This window comes from Ptychodera flava, chromosome 8, assembly GCF_041260155.1.
Source record: "Ptychodera flava strain L36383 chromosome 8, AS_Pfla_20210202, whole genome shotgun sequence".
Taxonomy (NCBI): domain Eukaryota; kingdom Metazoa; phylum Hemichordata; class Enteropneusta; family Ptychoderidae; genus Ptychodera; species Ptychodera flava.
Window position 1 is genome coordinate 40,064,466 of NC_091935.1, and position 26,230 is coordinate 40,090,695.

Genomic DNA, 26,230 nt, shown 5'->3' on the forward strand with positions numbered 1-26,230 from the left:
AGCGTATAAAAATCATCACAGAGTGAGTTTTTTTTGACACAACAATGTTTTATTGCAATCAAAATGAATTCACACAACCAGTAGCAAAACATTTGATTTTTATTCCAAACCGAGAATATGTTACCTTATAGACGTGTCTAAGACTTTAAATGTTCGTAACGTATTTCCTTAACATATCACCTTCTCCACTCCATTCATGCAAATCTGTACGTCGTAAAATAAAGTACATACAGTACAAATAAATAAAATACAGTCATTTTAAAATAAATCTGAGGGGAAGGACTTTGTTTTCTTTTAAATCAAACTAAAAGATTTCGTTTCTTGGAAGTAACTGAAAGGTGAAGTTTGTTGTAAATGAAACTGAAAGTCGTAGATGAAACTCTACGTTAGAGGTTCATGTGAATTAGAATGAAGCATTGTAAAAATTGATGTCTAGATTTTGCTAAATTAAGAGCAAATCGAATCAAAAGAGGAAGAGTTTGTGTTCCAAAATTAAATTTTTGACTGATTTAATTGTTATGATACACAAATGGGTTTAAAATCATTAATTCACAGTCCAGCTGGCATCGTTATAAAAATATAATAACACTAAAATTATATGTTTTGTATGTATGTAATCGAATCAGTTAGACAAATGACGAAATGACAATTCAAAATCCAAATGACGAAAATCTATCGCTAGATATAGATACAGATAAGATCTCCAGCACACTAGAAAAAATAAGGTCATATTTGGCATTAAGGTAGTACGCAACAAAAGATGAAACACTTGAAACCCCTCTCAAATTTTCCACATCGAAACGATAAGCCATTCTCTTAATAAAGCAATAATAAAAATCAGGGGTCATTCAAGCTGTGATAAAATTCGACTTCTGTATACCACTTGGCGATGAATCTACCAAGGGGAAATGTAAAACATTTGTAACTATCTTATGGTTTACAATTAATCTTGAGTAAGCTTACAGTGTTGGGAAATAAATTGTTGATTTTTCCTGAATAATGTCAGTAAAGTGTAACGTTTATTCCTTGTCGGCCTTCCATTCTGATAATATAGCTATAACAAATCTTGATTACGCAGTTTTCTTTATTTTGAATGTCCTTTTTCACTGCACAAAAGGCTTTTCATTATGTTATGCAGAGATGTGTTCTTTGAATGTGTGAAAGTGTATTGAATTCTGGTTTATCTGTCATGACATTATGGAAACTATTTTTTCTGAATACTGTCTTCCCGTTGTTAACTCCGTCTTTTCGACCTTACTCCACCGAGGAACTGTAAACATGACTGGCAGTTCCAAAGAGACTATCCGCACTGCTGCCAGGGTATGCTGGCGTCAGCTCTAAGTTTGTAGTGTTTGCTGAAACGATAAATGTTGATGATTATGTACAAGATTCGCGTATACCCTAAACAAATTGAAAAGAACGAATACAAGAAAACTGATTGATTTGGCTTCTCATGTCTCTCATGTACGTATGCTAAATTCAGTAAAATCATATTTCAATGACGTCTCTGTGTTCAGGGAAACTGTCACAACCTCATAAGTTTCTTTCAATTCGTTATGATTATGTTCTCAATCGCGATAACTTTACATGCATGTTAACCTTAGAAATCTTCAAGATAAGTCCTACCTTGATCTGTTGAAGTAAGATCAGCCGTACTCTGGTTACTCGGTGTTGAATTCTGAATCTCCAATTCGACGTGGCTAAAGCTTTTCTTGGTACCTTTAGATCGCATCCTGTTTCAATAAAATTTAACGGTTTCTCTAAATCATGGACTCAGTGTCATGTTGTTCCTTAATAATCAAGCATCTAACTATTGTTCTACGGAAATTCTAGGAGATTTTATTTTCACAGTCTATGTTGACGCTGTTTACTGGTGAACATCAATTTTCGGTTACGATGACAACCAAGATGCACAATGCTAAGTTTTAGATGCTAAATATGACGTCTTTGCATTAAATTTGTTTCTAACGTATGCGTTATGCAATGCTTCGCACTGTAGTGCAATTCAATATGTTGTAATTACAGGCTAGGGTTTTTCATTCGACTGTAAGAACCAACTGGTCTTTACTGACACATCATAAAAAGACACTTGAATATTTTATAGTTGGATATCATACACTGTTAGATATCATATACTGTTGGATATCATACACTGTTGGATATCATATACTGTTGGATATCATATAGTGTTGGATATCATATACTGTTGGATATCATATACTGTTGGATATCATACACTGTTGGATATCATACACTGTTGGATATCATACACTGTTGGATATCATATACTGTTGGATATCATATAGTGTTGGATATCATATACTGTTGGATATCATATACTGTTGGATATCATATACTGTTGGATATCATACACTGTTGGATATCATATACTGTTGGATATCATATAGTGTTGGATATCATATACTGTTGGATATCATACACTGTTGGATATCATACACTGTTGGATATCATACAGGCGTAGTTTTATGACTCACCATTCAAGTACAGATAAATAACAATAAAATCCCTATTAGTAGAATGATAATCAACACAATGATGAGTATTATACGGGTTGAACTTGGCTGACTAGTAGATTCGTGATGTCCTGTCAATAGAAATTAGTGAGAATCTGATAACTTTAAATATTTTAACGAAACCATCGAGCACGGAATTCTTGTGAAGTCTGCGATCCATCGAAGTGAAAAAACGAATAACAATTGGTCATTTGTCCTTCAAAAATGCCGATTAAATCGACTGTAAATATCATATTTTTTAAATAAGTGGTGAAATTTGACGTAATTGCGTATTAACCAATCCTTAATATTTCATTCACCTTTATTATTATGGCTTGAAAGTTTTCTATTTATCCGTATATTGTTTCGTTCAGCCTGTCAATGCTCTATAGCAAGTAGTACTTTTGGAGATTCATAGCCCGCTATAAGGTAAAAGTGTTGAACTCTATCGAGTATTTACATAGAGATGGATAAAAAGGTATATTATATATACTTCCAAGATGCAAAAATTGTTAGTGGTTCCTGCAACAAATAAGGATTTTTATCGAAAAGGCTTTACTGTAAATAGTGCCAATCAGTGGAATAATGTTGATTTAAATATAAGATCTAGTAACTCATTAAGCAGTTTTAAAACTGCCTACCTGAAAGCTTATTGGGTATAATTTTTTGTGTTGTAAGTTTAGTTTTCTTGTTAAATTTGTTTTTGTTATCTAGTGTGATTGTGCATTTTTTTCCTCCTGTGTGCAGGTGGTGACTCCTGGCCACTTTTTTCTGTGCATTGTATTGTTCTAGCTTTGTTTGTCATGTTTCATGTTGTTCTGCTTCGTATCAGTTTGTATGTTCATTTGAGGGCCCTGGGGAAGATAAGCATCTTTACTGAAGCTTACCAGGCTACCTCGTTAAACAAGGTTTAATAAAAATAAAATATTACCGGTGAATGACACTGATGTATCTGCACTGAAGTAATACTCATAGTCCTGAAAATAAAGTTGAATAAATATCAAATCATATCAAAAGTCTGTAGGTCAATGCATTCTGGGAATATTTCACTGAAATGCCTATATACGCAGGTAGTCGGTTGAAAGTAACGTTTAACTATGCAAAAATTATATTTTGTTTTTGTTTGCTCGACAAAATACAAATGTGTAAATATATGTTTTCTAAACCACTTGAAGTTGACATTCAGTATTCACTTTCAGGATAAACAGATAGACCTAAGGTTTATAAACTCACCCCGGTAATATTACTTCCAAGTCCATAAAAGATATGATACTTCTTTCCGGGTAACAGGGGAACGTTGTTAAAGCCTCCATATACACGACCATCGCCCACAACAAAGCTGCTTGGCAAATCTTTCAATAGCAGAGACGCCGTGATATAGTACGTTAAACCACTGGTACGGTATCTGCCAAGTCTTTCAAAGTCTATTTTTCGAAGTTTCTCTTCGGCGGAGTTCTCTCCATAGGCCACTATTATGATGTAATCTCTGAAATATTCAATATTTCCATTTTCATCAGACACAATTACATTATTGTAATCGTGGGCACATTCAATCTTATTGTGCTGGATGGGATATTTTACAATAAAAATGTGAAAAGTTCAAAACTGCGATACATCGAATATGTAAATGAACCATTATTATTAGGACAAGGCTAAAATCAAGGTGATCCGAATACATCTCCTCGGCGGCAACTGCCAGCGAGTATTAGAATGCACAAAAGTACATGAACAAATTAAAAGGACAAAAACAAGCATCCAATCAAATTTAAATTACTTGTTTACTGAATGTTTAATGGCAATTACTCACATAAGATGGATACGGTCATCAATCAACCAAGGCTGTAATATGTGTGTTCAATTGCCATTTTAAGATTACAGAAATTTTTGCTCGCTGGGTTAATTAATATTCTTTTTATTAACACCGCTGATTTCGGTTGTCATTGTTCTTGGGAAAAAATCACTGGGAATGGTGTCACCTGAGCCTACTTCATACCCTTGTCATAATTTCAATCATTTAAAATAGTCTATAACCTGCAGTTGAAAAATACGATTACTCGATCAAACGTGCTCGTTGAAGTATTGTAAAGCTTCAGCTTTTCATTATTCGTTTTCGTTGCAGCACAGCTTAGTTTTATTTATATCCACTATACTCACATGAGTGTTGTTTCTTTTGAAATCCTTGTATCATATGAGAGTCCTGGCAATTTGACTGTTGTTCTTGTGTCAGAATGTTCAACATTATGTTTCACCATGTCAGCTAACGGTAACTGTTTCAGTATATCATCTGCAAGATAAGGAAGCAGTCATTACGATGAAAATATATCAAAGTGATACCAAGTGTCTGAACAGAGCAATATTCTTTGTGGATGTCACATATTAAATACGGTGAGGTGTTGTAATTACAGGCAATTGTATGGAGAAAGAACGACAAATGAGAACGTAATTTGGAAAACAGAAACATATTTGAGATGAAAATTAGCATGAAATGATGCGACAACGACGCAAGACTTCTATGACCAAAGTAGACTATATCAATTGTCAGTTTACGTAAAGTAATTCCTTCACGTCATAACTTCCTAGAGGCTTTTCGGATCTAATGAATCCCGAATTCGTAAAAAAACATTGAAATCCTAGATTATATGCTAGGCCAAGCTACAATCAAACACTGAAATAGAAGGTATTTTTACTGTAATAAAATGCGACCGTAGATAAGCTACTGCAAGCATGATTTTGTTCAAGCATATTACAGATGCAACAAGACTCAGGTATTTATAGTAAGAAACCAATCTATTTTGTAATCTAATCATCCATGCGAAACGGAGGCAAAATGTTCAATAATAATCTCTAACATTCAAGTGTAAAAGTCTAAGTGTGGAGGGTTGTCAATCCAAACTTTTCTCTGATTTCATCCACTGGATAAATATAATCCTCTATTGAATTGAGTACAGTGATACATACCTGCAAATAAAGTTCTAGCTTTGACTGTTCTGGGTTTGCCGAATCCCTTTGAAGTACTGGCATTCACTTGGATTCCATAAGTTGTTCCAGGCATTAGATCATCAAGTGTGTATGTAACGCGATTTCCTTCCAGTAAGACAGAGCGTGCTCGGAATAATTCATGTCTGAAAATCGATTCCATCGGATAATACATCACCTGGAAAAATGTTCACATTTGCATTCATTAAAAACGTTTTCTAAACAGACAAAAACACCGCCATACAAGCTGTGTTTTTAAATCTACATGAAAAATATCAAAGAAAAAGTAAATAGCACTTTCTTTTTTAAGACGTCAACTTCCCTAAATTATTATTAGCGGTATGATATGGCACTTCAGAAGCTTTTGTCTAGTAAAGGAAATTAAAAATTTGATACCAAGATTGTTATGAAATTATAAATTTGATAGCAAAATAAATCTCAAATACGTTAAGACATTTCTTTTCAGATAAGCGCAACTGTGACTCTTTTTTCCAATGTATGACTATATCGAAAGATACTATTGAAAGAACTTAATGTCGATACATAACAAGGTACACAAAATCATTTTGGTCTACGATAATGTTTTTGAACTAATCGACATAACTTGTCTAGATTGAGGTAGAATGCGCCTAGGAGAAAGATATTCCGAGTGTAAAACTTTAACAAACCCTCGCTAGTCTATCTATCACTCTTTGGATTTCGTTTTAAAGATTATGGAGTATTATGTTCCAGTTTTGTCATGACCAATAAATTTTGTGACGTCATCCCCTAGATTACTACTGATAATGTATCCGATTACCTAGCACAGTAGCCCCAGAACTTTTTACTTTAAAATATACGAGGCGAAGCCGAGTACATTATGTCGTGCAAAGTTTGCTTTCGTCCATTATGTCCCGGAAGGGAGTAAATTATTGCTTAAATAAAAGCTTCCTGTTTTTTTGAAAATCGAAAAATTTAGTTTTCCCAAAGAGTTTTCATAGGGATGGCGAACATTTTGAATTTCAGGGGTCGATAAATGTTGGGTCAGTACTAAATTTTGCACGGTGACGCCTGATTGTTATTCTGGATTTCGCCAGAGAATAGTTGAAATTTTTTTTACGGAAAGTTTGAGTAAAAGTTTGTGTTTTTCAATTCGAGGCGCGTTCTGCCTCAAAAGATAACACTCACCCAATATTGCTGAATATCACCACTGTAGACTACAGGTTCAGTCCAAAAGACGCTGATTTTATTTTCATGGACTTCTGAAACCCCAATAGTACCAGGTAACCCAGGAACTATATTCTAGAAATATAAAGTATATCGTATTAGGTTACGTTCAGAAGCAATGGGGAGAGGTGAGAGAAATTGAGAGGACTTGCTTTTATGGGGGTGGGAGTTTTATGTCCTTGAAAATAATCGAGATGTTGGAGGGGTATATAAATACGTTGATTCCTTTCAAACAAGGACACAACGTGTTTTTAGGTACTTTTCATACATCAGTGCTCACAGCTAACCAAATTATGGAATTATCTCCCCATTTCAAAACTTTCATTGAAAAACCCAACAGTACTATGAAATACGGTGATCCCTAAGAATCACCAACTATTAATGGTGATGGTTTATGACAATTTGGTAATTGTGGTAGAAGAAACATGAACAGGTAGACATACTTAAGTAATTAAACTAATGCATGAGACATGTTTTCAGTTTTGTCTTCCTGTGTCGAAATTTAACGTCGATATGCCCGCAAGTGAATTTCAGTGTAGTCTTTACTTCTGTTGTTGATATCACAATGCACTTGACATACATATATTCATACATGATATACACATAAATATAAGTTGATGACTAGGAAGATTTGACAAATGTAACATCTCAGAAATATAATGTTGCTGTTATGCATAAACACAGTGGAGGGACTGTGGTATAAATTACATATATAAAAAAGTGGAGATATCAACTCAGAAACATGGCTAGGCTAATAAGGCATTATTCTCAAATATCTTCTGTATCTACAAAGTCTTACAATTGCTGATCTATAGTATATCGATAAATATACAAATATGATATCATTGACAAATAACATTGGAAATGTTTTGATCTATATAAAGAAGTAAAACTAGAAGTTAGTCGATACACAGAACAAAAATACTGGCAATGTTATAAATATTACAGTTACTGCTCTGTTAATGAGTCAGAACTGGGAGGAGGGATGGAATTGTGGGGTGGAGGGTGGGCGGGGTTAAGGTTTTGCGTCAACAAACCAACCAACAAACCAACCATTATTTGTGAATCAGTCATGACTATTCCGAGTTTCATTATGCTATGAATCGTAAATTAGAAGAAAAAATTTTAAAGAAAAAAATTTTTATCTTTCTTTTGATCAGAAGTCTGTACACTCATTACATCAGTGAACTCGCCAAGCCCGGCACCAGTCGATGCTTGCACCTGTAACAGAAGGTGAAAACCAAACTGAGCACTGGACCGTTGCTTGCTATGGTATGCATTTTCACAAATATTTCAAACTCTATGTAAGACTTAATTGCCCTGTAATTGTATTCTGTATATAGAGGAATTTGAAAACTTATAGAGGACGAATCTCTCACAGAAATAAAATTACAGACGTTTGTACAGTTGTTTACGTTGTGACTTTCAAATATCACGAACATTTAAGCCAACACACTGACCTGGACTTTGTAATGCGCTTTGTGTGTGAGGTTGAATACCGTAGCTGTGTTGATATCCCCTAGGTTGGCGGTAATTATTAAGGTGTGATTTTGGCTCGGCTTTGCTATTTCCCAATATCGTATTTTGTATTCATTGATGAGACCGTTGCATGGTTCGGGAACCAACCATTGGATCGTCATAGAATCGGCACCTGCACGCACAGTCACGTTCCTTGGTATTGATGGCACTGTAATGTAACGTAAAATGTCACTATTACTTCAACTACTGATTATTTTCTGAGAGATAAAACACTTAGAGACACAAGAGTGTCAGAACAAAGGAATAATGCGTTTTTTATTCGAACTAATCGATCAAAACAGACAATAATCCTTGCCTTCAAGTTGTATTAATGGTAAAGTTATGATTTTATCATTAAGGAGCTGAGACTGCACTGTAACATTTCTAGTCTGCTGAAAGAAGTTGAGTTGAAGTTTCAAACCTTACATAAACGTTGACATTACGTTAGAATTTCAACTCACCATCTTCAGCAGTCCACGCCATATATTCCTGACTCCATGGACTCTGTTGGTCCTTGTTACGAAATGAGACCAAAAGTTGATACTTGGTGTATGCAAACAGTCCACTCAAAGCAAGTACACGTACAGAAGTATTGCGCATAACAATTTCGACGTAATCATCCTGTGTATTTGCTTCCCTGTATTTCACGAGGAGACTATCGATATATCCCTGTACTCCATTGTATATGCATTTGACTTGTGAAGATACAGGCACCTGGAAGAAAGTAATTATAGAGTTACCATATCACGTAAAATACCAATCTTCTGTTACCTTAAGTTAGTATGCACCTCTAAAATGAAAGACTTAAAGTTTTCAAGTGCTCAAACAATCCTTAAGGAATATTTCAACCATTTTCTTTCAAATATCAAAAATATAAATTGGGGGGGGGGATCAACGAGCAATTTGGTACTAGAGAAACGTAAACAAACAACCCAACATTTACCGTTATTTAAAATTCAAAATGGCAGCCACCCCTGTGTTAAGTCTACGGGGAAAAATAAAGTTTTCAATTCATGGAAAACTCAGAAGTGAAAAGTTTTCTTACACCAAGACCTTAAAATGAGCCACCACAAGTGTAGGTCAGAAAAGAATTGGAAAAGTTTACATCTTTCCTCGAGGGGCATTCTACCTTACACCGGACGCACGAGTAACCGGCACTCTAATTAGGTAATTACCAAGAAACTTAGCTAAGCAGTTTGCTACTTGACTAGGCGTATACCTAAACAAGAGTCTGTTTTATTGTCTGAAGATTGATAAGGAATCCACCAGACTCAGCAGGCAGCTGCTTCACTGAGTTAACTGATATATGTACTGGAACACACCATTTCTTCTGGCAACCAGTTCATTGGAGAGTTTTAAGTTGTAAAAACATTCCGTAAATTTCACAAGTAATGTAGGTGTCACACAATAATCTACTATGTAAGCCTACGTGCAGTTTGTTCAAACGATTCGTTTTACGTAAAGGATTCTATCATATCTCATATCTTTCGATATGCCCCGTTGGTGGTGCTTGATAAGTTTAAATTTATACTTTATGTATGGAACTACAACAAAGAGAATAGAATCTGTAAAATTGGAAGACTTTACAACTTCGACTGTTAATTGATATACCTTTGTCATACCAGTGAATTTTGTGACGTCAAACCTCAGATTATTACTGATAATGTATCCGATTACCCGACATCATGGCTTCAGATGTTTTCTACGTCTACAAATTCACTTGCATTGCCAAAACTATAAAATAATAGCGATAAATTATACACCCTCCCGGCCCATAATAGACTCAAGCAAAGTTTGCTCTCGCCATTACGGGCCGGATGGGGATACATTATTGCTTAAATATTGTTCATGTGAAATTTTATTAAAGTGTCACTACAGAACAATGCTAGTAATTTTCAGTTACGCGTGACAAAACTGTAATCTCTTTTCATCAGTATCTGCATTGTGTACCTGAGACGGGATTTAGGATTTGGGATTTGACTGAATTCGCAGAATTCGTAGTTCGTTGTACTTTGTTGTCCACTTAAACTCTGCTTATAATTCTAAATGTAAGCAAATAACGTCAAACTTAGCAACGTAAATGAAAGAACATAATATTTTTACCTCGATTTTTATGTTAATAATCTCTGGAGTTGTTGACTCTGTACTTATAATACTTGGACCTTGGTCGGGTACTGAAACAAGAATTAAAAGTGTTAATCTGATGTGGTCACTACCGTGTTGTAAATATAAGGTGAACTACGCATGCGTCCGAAAATGTTAGAAAGTTTTCTTGTACCCTCTATGTTACAGACAGGTACACTGACAGTGGAACCAAATCAACAATCGAAACAACAAGCATGAGCGGAGATCACATGACCACTCCACAAAGTTCAAGGCGAGTTATTAAAGGCCCTTGTCTTGTATTAGAAGTTATGTGTATGTATTACACAAATACACACGATAGTCGTTGGATTTCCTTTATACATATCTTATGTCAAGTTTTGTGTAAATAGTTGGCAACTACGTACATTGTTTCCTGTAGCCGTTGCGGCAAGTATCCAAATAATTAAATAAATGAAACAGCAGTATCGATATCATGTGGTCGTAAAGAATTGCATGGCAATTCAAAGTTAACTGCAGACATGAAGCTACAGAACCATACTCAAGGATGGAAGACTACACTGATGCATAATTGAAGCTGAGTATTTCAGGGACCGGTAAAGTTTTGTGTACATACAGTAAAAATGAAAGTAATCTAGGAACATTCATGTTAATGCAAGTGCGCGAGAAACAGCGATAAGGTTGACTTATCAAAACTCGAGGAGAACATCATCTTCGACCGAAAACTTAAGATTATACCCGATATTTAAAATTATGCAAATAGCCTAAACGTACGTTCAGAACGTTTTCGCTCTATTTAACAAAAAAGCAACATTTTTTTTCTCTGATTCTCGCAGAAACCTCCGCTGGTTGTATATCTGTCTACTTGTAAAGTGAGCACATAGTGCAATTTTTGAACCCTATAATTTCAACTCACCATCGCAGAGAGTCGTTACTGTCCTATATGATTCCTTGCTACATTCTCCTCTAGGTCCCGGTCTCTTCAAGGTCACCGTGACGTCATAGCGAGTTGACCAATCAAGACCAGTGATGACCGAACTGTATGTACTTGTTGATGAATCTGCGACATCGATATTTTCATGTAATATCCAATGAACATCTGTGGATAGTTTGTAGTACACTATGTATGCCTGTATTGGTCCATCACCAAGATCATTGGTTGCTGACCATCTTTGCCATCTCACTGTTGCTGTGCTTGCATCTACGCTGACATTTGGTAGGTTGCTCGGTGAAAATCTTGGTAGATCTGAAATAAAATGCATCGAGATATACATACAGATCAAAAAGTGTAATGAAAAAGTCTGAGTAATTAAGATAGATGTTTATGGTGTAATAAGGAGGGATTCGTATTGGTTCACAATATCGGTCAACACCGTTTCTGCTTGCTATCCTCTTCACCATATCACCATTGCTCTCCACGTCCATGTCATAACTCCTTGAACGCATTAGTCGATGAAAATACTGGTAAGACTTCACATATGGAGTTTATCGCTCGCAAAAAATCATTCAAAATGTTTGGTCGCCATAAGACGATGCCTGCAATCTGCTATTTTCGAGTGAAGATTATGGTTATGGTTATAACTGTGCATGTCCTACATACCGTACAGGTCTACAGCGATGCCTTGTGATGGACCTCCCGCTATAGCCAGGGCATACAAGGTGTGAGAGTAAACAATTATACTGAAGTTGGCGACAAACACGTATTTCTTACTGATGTACCAATCAGTAAGATTGACATGTGAGTGGACAGACAGATCCAGTAAAATGAGATCTTTAGGTTCTATGACAGGATTTGCAGTGGCTTCACATACAATATACGTCTCTTCCCCAGGATTCACTTTAAGACTGTGCAAAGACCGTATTTTCTTCGATCCGTCTACAGAGAAACCAGGACACAAAACAAAAAATTAATGTACGAAAATACAAAAAAAGAATCAACGAGATCTTTCAAGATATCGAAACAATTGCATCACTGAAAACGAATATCTGGAATATCTTAATTGTACATTCCTCATTTTTATATGCTGGTTAATGTTCATACAACAGAAGTGAACACACCTTGTTGACAGCCATCGGTATCCACGTCTATCCATCCCGGTGCACATTGGCCATTACTGCAGACACTGGTGTTTCGATCACACTCAGAGTTACGGCTACAATGACAATTCTGATCACAAAGCTCACCATAATATCCAGCTTCGCAAAAGTCGGGAACTAAAAAAGAATAATTATGACTCATGTAATGTAAACTTCACCAGCCTTAGACACATGGCGGTCTATTTATTTTTCCAAGGTTACGTCGAAGGATAGTAAGAGTAAACCCGCAAAATGTGAACTTTGGTGACAAAATTCAAACAGTTTTAGAATTACTGTTTATCCTGAACACTTCAACAATTCTAGATTTCATTAATGTCTTTATTTCCTCTCAATATTTACAGGACAGTACATGATTGTGGCTGTGATTCCACACAGTGTCTTTCGTCACTGGGCCGCAATGGACATTGATGTGCATGCTTAGCCAATCGGTTATAAGGCATTAAGTCAGCCGACTTTCGCCCACTTTTCAACTTATTGAAGTTGTTCTGCTCACGTTTTAGACTATTCTCCGCGGTTACTTATGTTCCAGTGTTTTTTATATCACTTAAGTTTTATATTCGGAGAGAGTACTAGTTACGTCACAATGCACAAAACTTGACTTAACTTCAAAATTACACTCAGTAGCAACCTTTCATTACATATTTCACTTATTCGGGATTTGTGTCTCCGTAATTATAGATATTTGAAGTAAAACGTCTGCAATGGTCATTCATCCGCAATAAAAGAAGACCATTTACACGGAGTATCATGCACTTTCTTACTTACTATGGCATTTTGAGCCGCTCCATTCCTGTTCACATAAGCCCATATTGCATTTTCCTGTTTCTATGTTGCACCCGACTGCGCAATGACACGTCTTGTTACATATCGGTCCATACTTTCCAATGGCACAGTCTAGATGTACAGATTCGAAGAATATACCGTGATTAAACTTGTAATGAAAATTGGCATATATAAGAATTAAAATATTTATTGCCAGTGATGGTTGTGATTTCAAAATAAAGATATCAACTCGTTTCTCACTTCGAAAATGGCGAAGAAGACGATCTGTTTCAAAAATTTAGAGTGCTTTTTTATTTTGCATACATTATGTTGGAATAACATTGTTGATATGATAAAACACGCACCTTTGATTGACAGGAGGGGATTTTCGGGCATGTAGAAGACATAACTCTGCAATAACACAAAACTAAAGTTAATGCGGTGAAGAACCGAATGCGTCTTGGAAGTCGAAATTGCAGCTGTTTGTAAAATATTTGCTATCTGCTCCGTTTCGGCCTTAATTAATGAAAACACTACTTTAAAATGTTTCACTCAGAGCTCAGTTAGTTTTCCATTGACAATAATGTGAAACATATTCTCAGGAATTTGGAAAATCGCTACATAGATAATGCCTAGATTCACACAGTTGGTACATTACCGTATTATAAGACAATTTTCTTACCCCTGTGATATCACTTCGCAACCCATAGTAGATGTAATATTGTATTCCGAAATCGAGCGGTGAATTGTTGAACCCACCATACTGACCATTATCACCCAGGACAAACGTCGATGGTATTTTTGTCAAAGCAAACGATGCCGCTACATAGTAAGACGCGTTGACTGTACGTGTCTCGTTGTGATACAACATCTTTGCGTTGAATGTTTTCTTCGGTATTGCTGCGTTTTCACCACGATCAACGACCACGATATAGTCACTAAATGAAATGAAAGGCGCATAAGTGTGTAAGGGAGATCATAAGAGATAATTTAGGTTACCTACGTCACGCAACATTGAAGGCATTGTCACAGGTATTGAAGAATTGAAAAAATGAAGCATTTCAAAACGTCAATAGCATTTATGTGATAAGTGTTGTGACCGACAAAACGATCGAGTCACCATGGCTTTGAAGTTTGCTGCATTCCCTTCATTTCGTCACGACCCGATTGCATTTCCAACGATGAATCTATTGACATAGATATCAACAATTTTGTGATATTGTTTTCAGTTATACTCTTACGACTGATAATGTTCATATTTAAATTACAGATGTAAATGGATCTCCGTCTTCTTTACATAGTGCGTGACGTCAACAGGGCGGACATCCTTGGACTTATATCACCAAGACGTTTAACCTTTTCACCACAGTGGTTTGGCCAAAACTAATTGTTATATCAATGATGATTGTGGACCTGTTTACAGGGCAGTGAGTGTGCACAGGTTAAAACCTATCAGTTGGGACTGAGGTTAACCAAAGCGTTGGGTTATGGGTAAGCGTCCGATGATGAAATTTTTTTGGGTAACTGAGCTAGAACTCATAAGGCAAACGTCCGTTTAGAGAATTCTATCAATTCCAAATATTAAAATCGCTGCTACATGATCATCGACAATAAAGTATATGGTTTATAATCTTAGAATATTTCTATTCATACATGAACTTCGTATCTTGAGACAGCGTTGTATCCTTTGCAAGTTGAGGCAGTTTGATGGTTGCTGTGTTCTGGTTCGTTCGGTATAATTCATCATCTCGGCAGTCACTGGCAGTATCGTAGAAAGGTTTACTGTGTTGTAAGATGAAAACAATGACAAAATAGCAATTATTTTCTATTATGGATGCAACATACACTATAGCATATATCTAAATGTTTTGAAGATTCTTTTCATTTGTTTCAAATTCTTTTCAGCGGATATGGCAAGAAGATAATTTAGAAAGAAGTGGCTATGATCTCAAAATGACACGATTTGTAAAAAAGTAATCTGTATTCCGCTTAATTAATTTGAGTCGTAGAAAGAAAAGACAACAGAGAACTCATCCAAAAACATTGCTTTTCTGCATGTAAATCATTGAGAAAAATCTTGCTGAACTTATTACCTGACAACGTTGTTCCACTCACAATGGTTTTCTTGTCTCCAAATCCTTTTGCAGTACTAGCATGACTTTGATTTCATACCGTGTACCAGCGGCTAGATTTTCCAATGTATATACGTGGTTGTTCCATCCAATGTGAATGACATTGACGTGTTTGCTAATGTCTTGAAGACTGACTCAATGGAATGGTATGACACCTGAAAGAAATGAATCATGGCAGACATGTTTGATAACACGGAAAAAGACATAGTATTCAAGAAATATTTCTTTTTTGCACAGTTAATGAGATTAAAAAGTGGTGTAATGTAGATCTGATCATCATGATCTATATGCAATTTCTAATTAATATCTTGGAAGAACATAACTTACTCCGTAATTCTGAATATCACCGGCGAATGTGATCGGCTCTGTCCATGTTATAGTGATACTATTATCGTTGATTTCTTGAACTTCAAGACTGCCAGGCGGGCCGGGCACTTTTTAAGAAAAAAATATAAACCGTGAATGCCCTGTGTGTACAAGACGTCGCACATATTCTACAATTTTAAGATTTCAACAAGCACCATAGGGTATTCAGTAGTAATTAATGATAACAAAGAAATATGAAGAATATGAAAATTATTGTTGTTGATGCTGTTATTATTATTTTCATCATTATCATCATCATCATCATCATAATGAAGCACCATTGGCAATTTTGAATTCCTACCAAAGTTTACCAGCCTAGCGATATGTACTCTATCTACATACACTGATGGAGTATTTTCCCTAGGCTGGCAAACTTTGGTAGGAATTCAAAATTGCCAATAGTGCTTCATTATGATGATGATGATGATAATGATGAAAATAATAATAACAGCATCAACAACAATAATTTTCATATTTTCCATATTTCTTTATTATCATTAATGACTACTGAATACCCTATGCAAGCACATTGCGATGTGACTCTTAGGTCAGTGAAATCCAAACATTTCTGACAGTACTAGGGTCTTCAGGATGCTTTGAAAGAAATTCAATGCAACTGAAGTTTTTTTAATAATTCCCCCCTCTATCGATAAATGTAACATTGACATAATATCGGAAAAAATACTTACGTATGTCTGTTGTTTGGATGACTAAAGCTTGGCTTGGAGGGCCAAGGCCAGCGCTCGTAGATGCCTGAACCTGTCAAGACAATACCGAACAATGCGTTCAGATAAAACATAAGGACATCTACAATGATTCATTGCTACAGTATTTTACAATCGATTTCTTTATATGACGTCTTTACTGCAGTCTTGGCTGTATCGTACTGGTATTTTAAGTCAATTATCTTTTTAAAATAAACAAAATTAGGCCTCTGTGTCTGTCAATATAACGCGCCACATGTTCATTCTATGAATTACCAGGACAAAGTCGCGTGACGCACAAACAGATATTGTTGGTTGCTCTCGAATTTCCTACCACAGGGCACTGCCACTGGCTCTGAAAAGCTGATGTCAAGGGATACTAATTTCTTGAACCGGTGACATCTCCCTTGAAAACTGAAAAGTGAAATATTCAGCCACGTGAGCATGAACAGCTTTCTTTCCACGAGGAAACAAACAAACAAACAAACAAACAATAACGAACTAATATTCTGCATCAGTGCGAGAACTTGAAGTGCTCATAATAATAAAAGATGAAGATTCGCGTGTGGCAAAGGATGTCAATTGGATGTCTTCGCTTATATTGTTTTGTTAAATTGGCACATTTTCCGCAAACGCGGAGAAAGAGTCTGGCCAAGTTTGCAATATATATTTGTTGTTGTGGTGCGAACAAGAATACCAAAGCCCGTTACAGCATGAAAGTGTCATGTAGTAAGATATGCCTTGCCCGGTCATTAGGGTTTCAAGTTCCTTCGTCGTTGGAATGCTAAATATCACTCATTTTGTCAGAGGATAATCGCTCATCGTGGTCCGATCTACCGCCCCTTTAAAGTTGCGTGCTGTGCAGACGACACTCCACTCAAGACCATAAGATCGGGTACTTTCAAGATTAATGTCGCAGGCTATAACAAAATATCCCTGACGTCACTTTTTACAATCCAGTATACTCTTGCCAGCCTTATCAATTTTCTCGTCGCGTGACTTATTCCAGCCATTCGGGACATAGAATGAGAATATGACATTTTTATGAAACAAAATAATTCACCATCACTATGCCATTCACTATGCCAAGCACAACCTGAACTAGCTGAGAGATTATTAAATGCACATGACATTCAGAAACAGTCAATATGACAAGAAATATATTTTTAAAACTTCAGATGAACTCACTATGGGAAAAAATTGATAGCCTTGAGCGAGAAAGTGACGCTTTTTGCGCGATTTTGGTGAGAATTTCGAGTTATTCTCACTACTATCAGTGAGACATTTTGAATTTTCACTGGTGAGCAGTGAGAAGTGCACTCCTCGGTGAGAATCAAGGATGGTAACAAATTCTCTTTTCAACAAGCCTAGTCAGAATGGTAATATTACTGATGAGAATCAACCAGACTCACCGTTCATTGGTGGGAATCGGCTAGACTCTTTAAAAATCGGGAATGATATGTTGAATCTTGTTATGTTATGGCGTTGTTATTCCATTAAAGTTCTTACAGACCAGCTCTATCAAAATTCTACCGTTCGCACGGCGTGACAGCGTGGCGTGAGAGTACTATCGCAATATCGGCAAGTGTTGACATAGCAACTCTCATAATAAACAAACAAAAGGGCCTCCTATGTAAACAATGGTGACACTGTTGTTACCAAAATATTCCCTCATATCTAGGCTTTCAGAAAATGTACAACTAACGGGGGTTCTGAGTTTATTAACCACGACAGAATTGTTAGATTGAAAAGGTTAATTTCTTGTTTTGGAACCTTAAAGTGCGAATTGCATTCAATGGGCTACCGGAGACAGGTATGAAAAGGGTCAACATTTTCCGTACCAAAGAATGTGGATTGCAATGGCCGTCAGCGGGCCGTTGGCGAAAGCTTTACCCTAATAAGGATTGACAATATGTCGTACCTAAGATCCGTGAAATTGAATGACTCTGAGCGGGCAGCTTGCGATAAGTGCCCGATAAACAGCTGACTATCTTCCGTACCTAAAGTGCGGGAATTTCAATTGTCATAAGGGGGCCGAGGCCGACAAGTATGCCGCTGCATTACAACCAACCTCTCGTCAAAAAGACAACAATATACAAATTTTATTCTGCTTCTACACTTGCCGCAGATGGTAATATCTATACCTACCGAACATCAATTAATATTGATTTTCTTTTTTAATCGAAATTTGCCTTTCAATAAGTCAGCAAAAATTAAATGGCGGAAAAACCTATCGATGTATGTGGTCGAGTATCGGGAATTAGGGGACGAATGAGCTCCATAAAGGTTTGGCAATACCAACCCCCTAAATTGCCGAGGACTAGAAAGTCGGGCGGCGGGAATTGGCGACAGATGTATTTGGTAAAGAGCTGATAATTTTCCGGACAGAAAGAGCGTGAATAAGAATGTCAGGTGGCAGGAGTAGGTAACAGAAGTGTCCGCTAATAAAGACTGATAATCTTCGGTACCACAAGCACGGGTAGTTAAAGGTTTGAGCGGCGATTGGACGACAGGTGGACAAATTTCCCGTAAAGTGCGACCATTGGAATTGCATTCAATGGGCTGCCGGGGACAGGTATGCCGGAAAAAAGGTTGAAAGTATCCTGTACAAAAAACACGTGACATTAGGAATTAATGTCAATTGGCAGCAAACCACGGGTGTGCCCGGAAAAGGTCGACATTTTCCGTACGAAAGGATGTGGATTGCAATGGCTGTCAGCGGGCCGTTGGCGAAAGCTTTAGCCGAAAAAGGATTGACTATCTGTCGTACTTAAGATCCGCGAAATTGAATGACTCTGAGCGGGCAGCTTGCGATAAGTGCCCGATAAACAGCTGACTATCTACCGTACCTAAAGTGCGGGAATTTCAATTGTCATAAACGGGCCGAGGCCGACAAGTGCCGCTGCATTACTACAATCCTCCTGTCAAAAAGATAAAAAATGTACAAATTTTATTCTGCGTCCACATTTGCCGCCGATGGTAATATCTATTCCTGCCAAACATCAATAAATACTGATTTTCTTTTTTAAACAAAATTTACCTTTCAATGAATCAGCAAAATTTATATGGCGGAAATGCCTATTGATGTATGGGATTGCTATGGTTATACGGGGATTTTCATATCTTCCCTGAGGCAGTTGACAGTCTTACTGATAGAATCTTAAGAAAGTCTCGTACTGCTCCTGCATGGTCAAACCAAGTCTTGGGAGAACGGATGTATGTTGTCGAGTATCGGGAATTAGGCGATGTATGTGTTCGATAAAAGTTTGGCTATACCCACCCCGAAATTGCCGAGGACTAATAAGTCGGGCGGCGGGAATCGGCGACTGGTGTATCCGATAAAGAGCTGACAATTTTCCAGCCATAAAGAGCGTGAATGAGAATGGCAAGCAGCGGGAGCAGCGTGACAGAAGTGTCCGGTAAAAGACTGACAATCTTCAGTACCGCAAGCACGGGCATTTGAATGTTGGATGGCGGCGATTGGACGACAGGTGTGCTAATTAAGGGGCGACAAATTTCCCGTATTAAAGTGCGACCATTGGAATTGCATTCAATGGGCTGCCAGGGACAGGTATGCCGCAAGCGGGGTTGAAAATTCCCCGTACAAAAAGTGCCTAGATTGGAATCGCTGTCAACGGACAGCAGACCACGGGTGTGCCCGGAAAAGGGTCGACATTTTCCGTAACAAAGAATGTGGATTGGAATGACCTTCAGGAGGCAGTTTGCAAAACTGCCTCCTGAAAAAGGATTGACAATTTGTCGTACCTAAGATCCGTGAAATTGAATGACTCTGAGCGGGCAGCTTGCGATAAGTGCCCGATAAATAGCTGACTATCTTCCGTTCCTAAAGTCTGGGATTTTAATGTGAAAAAAAAAAATAAAAAAAAATAAAAAAAATAAAAAAAAATTGTGCTATTGCGATAACAGGGTTTTCAAAAATAGGGTAGGTAGGTCGGCAGGAATGTTTTTGTCAAAATGTTTTTATAAATATGCAATTTTCAGGGGTTCAGGGCGGTCAAACACTGGCCACAACATTTTCAGAAAAATATGTCATGCATATAAAAGGAATAAAAACATAAAAGACATCCTCGTACAAGCAAAAATTTAATGCAAAATAACGAACGCATGATTTTACGGGATTTTCTTTTTTTCTTTCTTTTACTCCCATGTTTACTCAGCTCTAAAAAGTTTAGGGTCGGCCGGTAACAAATAGGGTAGGTAGGGTTATCGGAACTGCACAATTTTGTTTTGTTCGGCCTTGTGTCTCAGTCTTCGCTACAGCCCTACGTTGCAGTTTTGATTCCAATCGAGAATTTATGGAATTTTTTATGCGATGAGGGAAATTTATCGTTGTTTGTAGAATTACTTGATGTTCCATGTTGCTTTCCCGAAGATTATACGATAATTATTCATTAAGTTCACCTTGAACTTACGTTGACGTTTAGCTTTGTGGTTATCGCCAGGTAGTCTTGCGACTGGAGCCGCGCCGCGATATTCCTGAGATGTTAAATCCATCGACGGCACCCCTTTCGATATTTTGGAATAGGTAAAGCTTTAGCGAGTCGAAATTTCGTTGGACATGCCTTCTATGTTTCCGTGTCTGAATTTGTAGCGTCATTTTTTCGTAAATATATCATGTGAGCACTGCATCGATCACGACAGATCGGTCTGTGTTGCGGCATATTTATATATATATATATATATATATATATATATATATATATATATATATATATATATATATATATATATATATTGTATGTATATATGTGTGTGTGTGTGTATGTGTGTGTGTGTGTGTGTGTGTGTGTAAATATATATGTATGTATATATATTTATGTGAACGGTACCAGTACAGGAAAAATATTCCGTTCGATAATGTACACTACGGGTAATATGGCTTTCTTATCTGTCCTGGTCTACGTCACACAGGGGGCGATCCAGGCCTGTTCACGTGATAAAAGTTTACATTCAGATCATTGCAATGTTTTGAGAGGGAGACGTGTATTGCATAACCCGTGTAACTCTTACATGCCAGAAAGCTCGCCTACAGTATTAAGTAGGATATTTTAGGAAAATCAGATTAAGAAGTCAACTGCTCTTAATGCATACCGCTTTTTGAAGAAAGTAGAATTATTGCAAGGCAAAAAGAATGGCAGCCACTTATTTTTTGCATTTAATTCAGTGTTGCTCACATTGCACTTAGTAAATATTGCATCTTGAAAATATCTGGCATTTCAAGCGGACTATGCTTTCTTCTCATAAAAAAGAAAAGTGGCCTTTATCTATCTATTTAATTACTCTTCATCAGTTTTTGGGTAAACAACTTCACGGTTGCAGTCATTGTGGTTCTCAGGCTCACACGAAGATAAGATTATGACCTGCACATGATGTTGAGATTTAAAATCATAACGAACAACAAATTCACTGGTGACAATTATCCAATTGATTCTCACCAGTAAACAACAAGTTTGGCCGATTCTCACCAATGCCACGGTGAGTCTGGTTGAATCTCACCAGTGAATGATGAGTATGTTACATTCTCACAGTGAAAATACCCATTGTGCTCGGTGACAATTTCCAGTCTCACCGGTGAGAATCTGTTATCATACTTGATTCTCACCAAGGAGTGCATTTCTCACTGCTCACCAGTGAGAATTAAAAAAATATCACTGAGAGCCGTGAGAATGATAAGGGATTCTCACCGATCGCGAGAAAGTAAGGCTTTCTCGCTCAAGTCTCGCAATTTTTTCTTATAGTGACTTCAGGAGCAAATGCATAGAAGTGTTAGAAATTTTGGAAGAATGTTCAACAAACTAAACACAACTTGGATTATGGCTGATAGACTCTGTAAATGAATTTTCTCACCATTCCGTCGTTGAGGAAATAATCTGCGATAAGTTAATATATCGGTTGAATGGAAACTTTGATGTAAACGGTAAGTTTGAAAGATTCAGAAAGACCAAGTGGATAGCTATATATGTAACGTATGTAGGGCCAACAGTTTGGCTTGTCATTGTCAGAAGCTGTCTACGACTGGCGGGAATAACTTTTTTAACATTCGAACTTCAGCAATGCAATGTAGGCATTGGTATTAAGGTTCATTGACCTTTGACATGTGTTTAGGAGATTCTTTCCACAAAATAAATGGATTGAGTCCGAGGTTTTCAAGCGAGTATACCCATGACAACATCTTAATAATTACCTGAATGGTATAGTTTGATTTATATGTCAAGTTGGTGATCAGAAAAGAATTTGTAATCCTTAAATCTTCCATCATTATTCCCACTTTCTTAAAAACTGGGTCACCAGTTTTCCAGTACTGGATTTCATATTTATCGATGACTCCATTCGTTGGATCGGGAATTAACCAATTGACTTTCAGTTCGGCTACGGTTGCCTCTACCGTCACGTTCCTTGGTGGGGATGGTACTGCGAAAACATTAGAAAATGATGAAAATGAGATCAAAGCAATCACTTTGATGACCATATAAAATAGGGTAAGGAAGGAATGGATCAGTTACTGGCTGGGTTGACTCTGCGAAAATGGGCACTTTGTTTTATCGTTCTTTTTCATTTCGTTGCACGTTTCTTTTGTAATAACAACAGGTCAGATATCTTTATTTCCAGGCTGTTCTGAAATTCCTTTGTTAAGTTCTTACAGCCGTTCCTGTAGGTTTACTTGAAACTTTCACGATTCAAAACATACTTCAAAAAGAATCTTAGTAGGTTGACTCTCACCATCTTCCGCGGTGCGTGCCTTGTAAACTGAACTCCAGGGGCTCTGTTTATGGAAATTATAAAATGAAACAAGTACATCGTATTCCGTGTATGCCAGCAGGCCGTCAACGACGCCCTCGACGACATCATTACCGAAACTGTGGCCAGATACAATCGTCTGTTCATAGTCACTTAGGGTGTCTGACTTCTTGTATTTAACGGACATGTGATTTATGTATCCTCTGTCGTGGCATCTTATCGTCGATGGATCAGGAATCTGCAACGACAAAATATAAGTATGCACGAAACAATTAAACAGTTGTCTTGCTACATCTCAACGGATTATTAAGGAGTTATTATTTTTTTATAAGTAGGAAGTAGACACGGGATCTGATATTGACACATTCTTCACGATTCAATACAGATATATAATAATGGTGAATGAATGAATGAATGAATGAATGGAGGTTATAATTGGTTTTTTACCTGGATGTCTATTTTCAACGTATGTGGATCTGGAGATGTCACGTTCAGAATGACCGGTTCTTCCGTAGGCTCTGTAAATCAATACAGACTATGACAGTATAATTCAAACGGTCATACAGGTATGTCATTGTCAGTCTCCACGTGACTTGCTTCAGGGTCAGATAAAATGCTTCAAGACAACAATCATGAACCTAGAGGTATGAAATAATACTCTTTCAAGTTATTTCAACAATTTAAAATTCGGAAGGAGAAATGAAAAGCGTTTGTTCAGTCCTTCAGCTGCGATCTAAAAATGACCCTCTGTTCAAGGTTTTCGCCAGTTTCCCTCATTCCCCCCCCCAATAACAAAAGTAGTATCTGATGCTCTTCTCGTCACAAACGCTTACACTACCCCTCTCAACTACAAAAACGTTGAACAGTTACTGTCCTCCTCTACCCCGTTAGATGGCTCTCCTTCCCTCTAGGTCAACCCCTGTCCGACGACCAAGTTCTGTGTTAACCTCCAACACTATTTTTCACGAATTTGCAAAGTGAGCAAATCATAGAATTACCTTAAAAATTAAAAACGTCCTTTTCCCATGAGTTGATATGAGAAAAATGTCACTGCCAGCTCGCCTGCAAGGAGCTGCTGGCAATTTCTTGGCACAAAATGTGTGCCTGACTGCGTATACAATTACGAAGTACTCACCATCGCAGAGCGTGGTTACTGTCACAAAGGATTCCTTGCTACCCTCCCCTTTAGGTCCTGGTCTCTTCAAGGTCACTGTGACGTCATAGCGAGTTGACCAATCAAGACCAGTGATGACTGAGCTGTATGTACTTGTTGACGAATCCCCAGCATCGACATTTTCATGTAATATCCAATCAGCATCTGCGGATCGTTTGTAGTACACCATGTATGCTTGTATCGGTCCATCACCCAGATCATCGGTTGCTGACCATCTTTGCCATCTCACTGTTGCTGTGCTTGCATCTACGCTGACATTCGGTAGGTTGTTTGATGAGAATCTTGGTAGAACTGAAATATTGTATATTTAGGCAGATTACATCAAAGTTTGTCTTCATAGTTTGATATGTTTGCCCGTTATATCAATTTATTGAAAATGACAATGTGTGATTTACCTTAATGCAAAGTTACGGCTCTCCTACCAGAAAACTACGGAAAATTTTGTCTTAACTATAAAGAGGTGAGATGAGTGTCTATCTAGGAGTTTATCCTGTGACTTACCGTACTGGGTAACCGTGATTTGTTTTGAAGATCCACTCTTCAGGGATAATGAGTATCTTCTCACATCTTCTGTGTTGATAGAAAAGTTGGCGAAGTATGTGTATTTCCCACTCATACGGGTTACTTTACTTGGTATGGACGTGTCTGGCTCTGACAGATCTCGAAGCGTTAATTCATCGGACCATGAGAACGGATTCCCAAAGACTTCACATGTTATCGAAGTTTCTTCACCAGGATTTACTTTGACGTATTTTAGAGATTGGATTGATGTCTTGGTGCCATCTGAGAGATTCATAGAAAAAAATTGAATGTTTCACATGACAAGCGTGTAAATAGCAGACTATTTGCGAATTAACGGCACGTTTTTCAAGTTGTCAATCAAAATGCAAATTATATGGTAAAGAGTTTTGTATTTCTGCAAAAAAAGGTGTCACGCAAAGGAACAATTATATCTGATTATGAGTACAATTATTTCGATGAAACGTCATCTAATGGAAGGCTATGCGTTATTTTTAACCCAACCACAGGAGGACAAATGGTCATGATATGTTTCGGCAGATTCTCTAATTGCGTACACTGCGTTATAATGGCACCTTTCTCGTTCACATCGTCTATCTACATGGTGATAGTCTGTGCTGATTTGAAAATTGCGTCCACTGAATCTATTCTTTCAAAGACAAAGCTGATAAACCGCCTACTCATTAAATGGTCTTCCAGATGAAGAAAAACAGAAGTTTGCTACAAATCCATTGATTGGACATAATATTTCTGTCAGCCGACAAGAGACGGATTTATCATTTTACAGTAAATGTGTGAATTTAGATTACAGGCACTTGGTTCTATTTTGCAGTTTTCTGCCAGTCCTCTTAATTTACCATTTTAATATTTGAAGAGTGTGTCCATGGCTACTGACCTTGTTGGCAATCAGGGATGTCAGTATTGATCCATCCAGCTGCACATTTGTTGTTTGAACACACACCACTCGTCTTATCACAGGGACCCTTGTTTTCACAATGACATTTGTAATTGCACACTTCACCATAGAATCCAGTCGGACATGCCGTTGGAACTGAAATTAGTCGTTTAAAGTGTCAGCCTGGAATTAGTGCTTGTTGACCTTGATCATTGATTGTGTGATATTAAAAAGGCTGCATAATTGGCCAATTTGTTCAGTGATAAAGCCGATACAGGAAACATGTCCCTTCAAATCAACTTATCGAATGTTTCATACCTTGAACGAAAAATTATTTCTCTGACATAAATACAGAAGAGAAATACAAAGAAAAGAAACAACTCAACAATGAAAACACTGGAGTTAACAAGCACTATGTTATTAAAAGTAAATGGTTCAGTATTCCTAAATGGAAAACAATGGAATATAATACACTGTCACTCACTGTTACAGTTAGTTCCCGCCAT

General features: G+C 37.2%; 2 protein-coding genes across 2 annotated transcripts; both read right to left on the minus strand.

Annotated features, from left to right (window-relative positions):
• Positions 1-2,498: 2,498 nt before the first annotated feature.
• On the minus strand, positions 2,499-7,769 carry LOC139138104 (receptor-type tyrosine-protein phosphatase mu-like). Its single transcript, XM_070706327.1, has 7 exons — positions 7,737-7,769; positions 6,657-6,770; positions 5,472-5,667; positions 4,668-4,797; positions 3,747-3,999; positions 3,445-3,490; positions 2,499-2,605 (listed from the first exon to the last, which is right to left on the minus strand). The coding sequence occupies exons 1-7, from the start codon at positions 7,767-7,769 to the stop codon at positions 2,499-2,501; spliced, it is 879 nt and encodes a 292-aa protein (XP_070562428.1).
• Positions 7,770-7,820: 51 nt separating this feature from the next.
• On the minus strand, positions 7,821-26,230 carry LOC139138105 (protein sidekick-2-like). The gene is made up of 21 exons (XM_070706328.1): positions 26,209-26,230; positions 25,725-25,880; positions 24,812-25,093; positions 24,272-24,601; positions 23,584-23,654; positions 23,119-23,374; positions 22,583-22,809; positions 16,363-16,432; positions 15,635-15,741; positions 15,383-15,462; positions 14,829-14,957; positions 13,858-14,113; positions 13,541-13,586; positions 13,179-13,307; positions 12,375-12,530; positions 11,917-12,192; positions 11,233-11,562; positions 10,317-10,387; positions 8,675-8,927; positions 8,156-8,382; positions 7,821-7,916 (listed from the first exon to the last, which is right to left on the minus strand). Exons 1-21 carry the CDS (start codon positions 26,228-26,230, stop codon positions 7,821-7,823), a joined length of 3,570 nt encoding a protein of 1,189 aa, XP_070562429.1.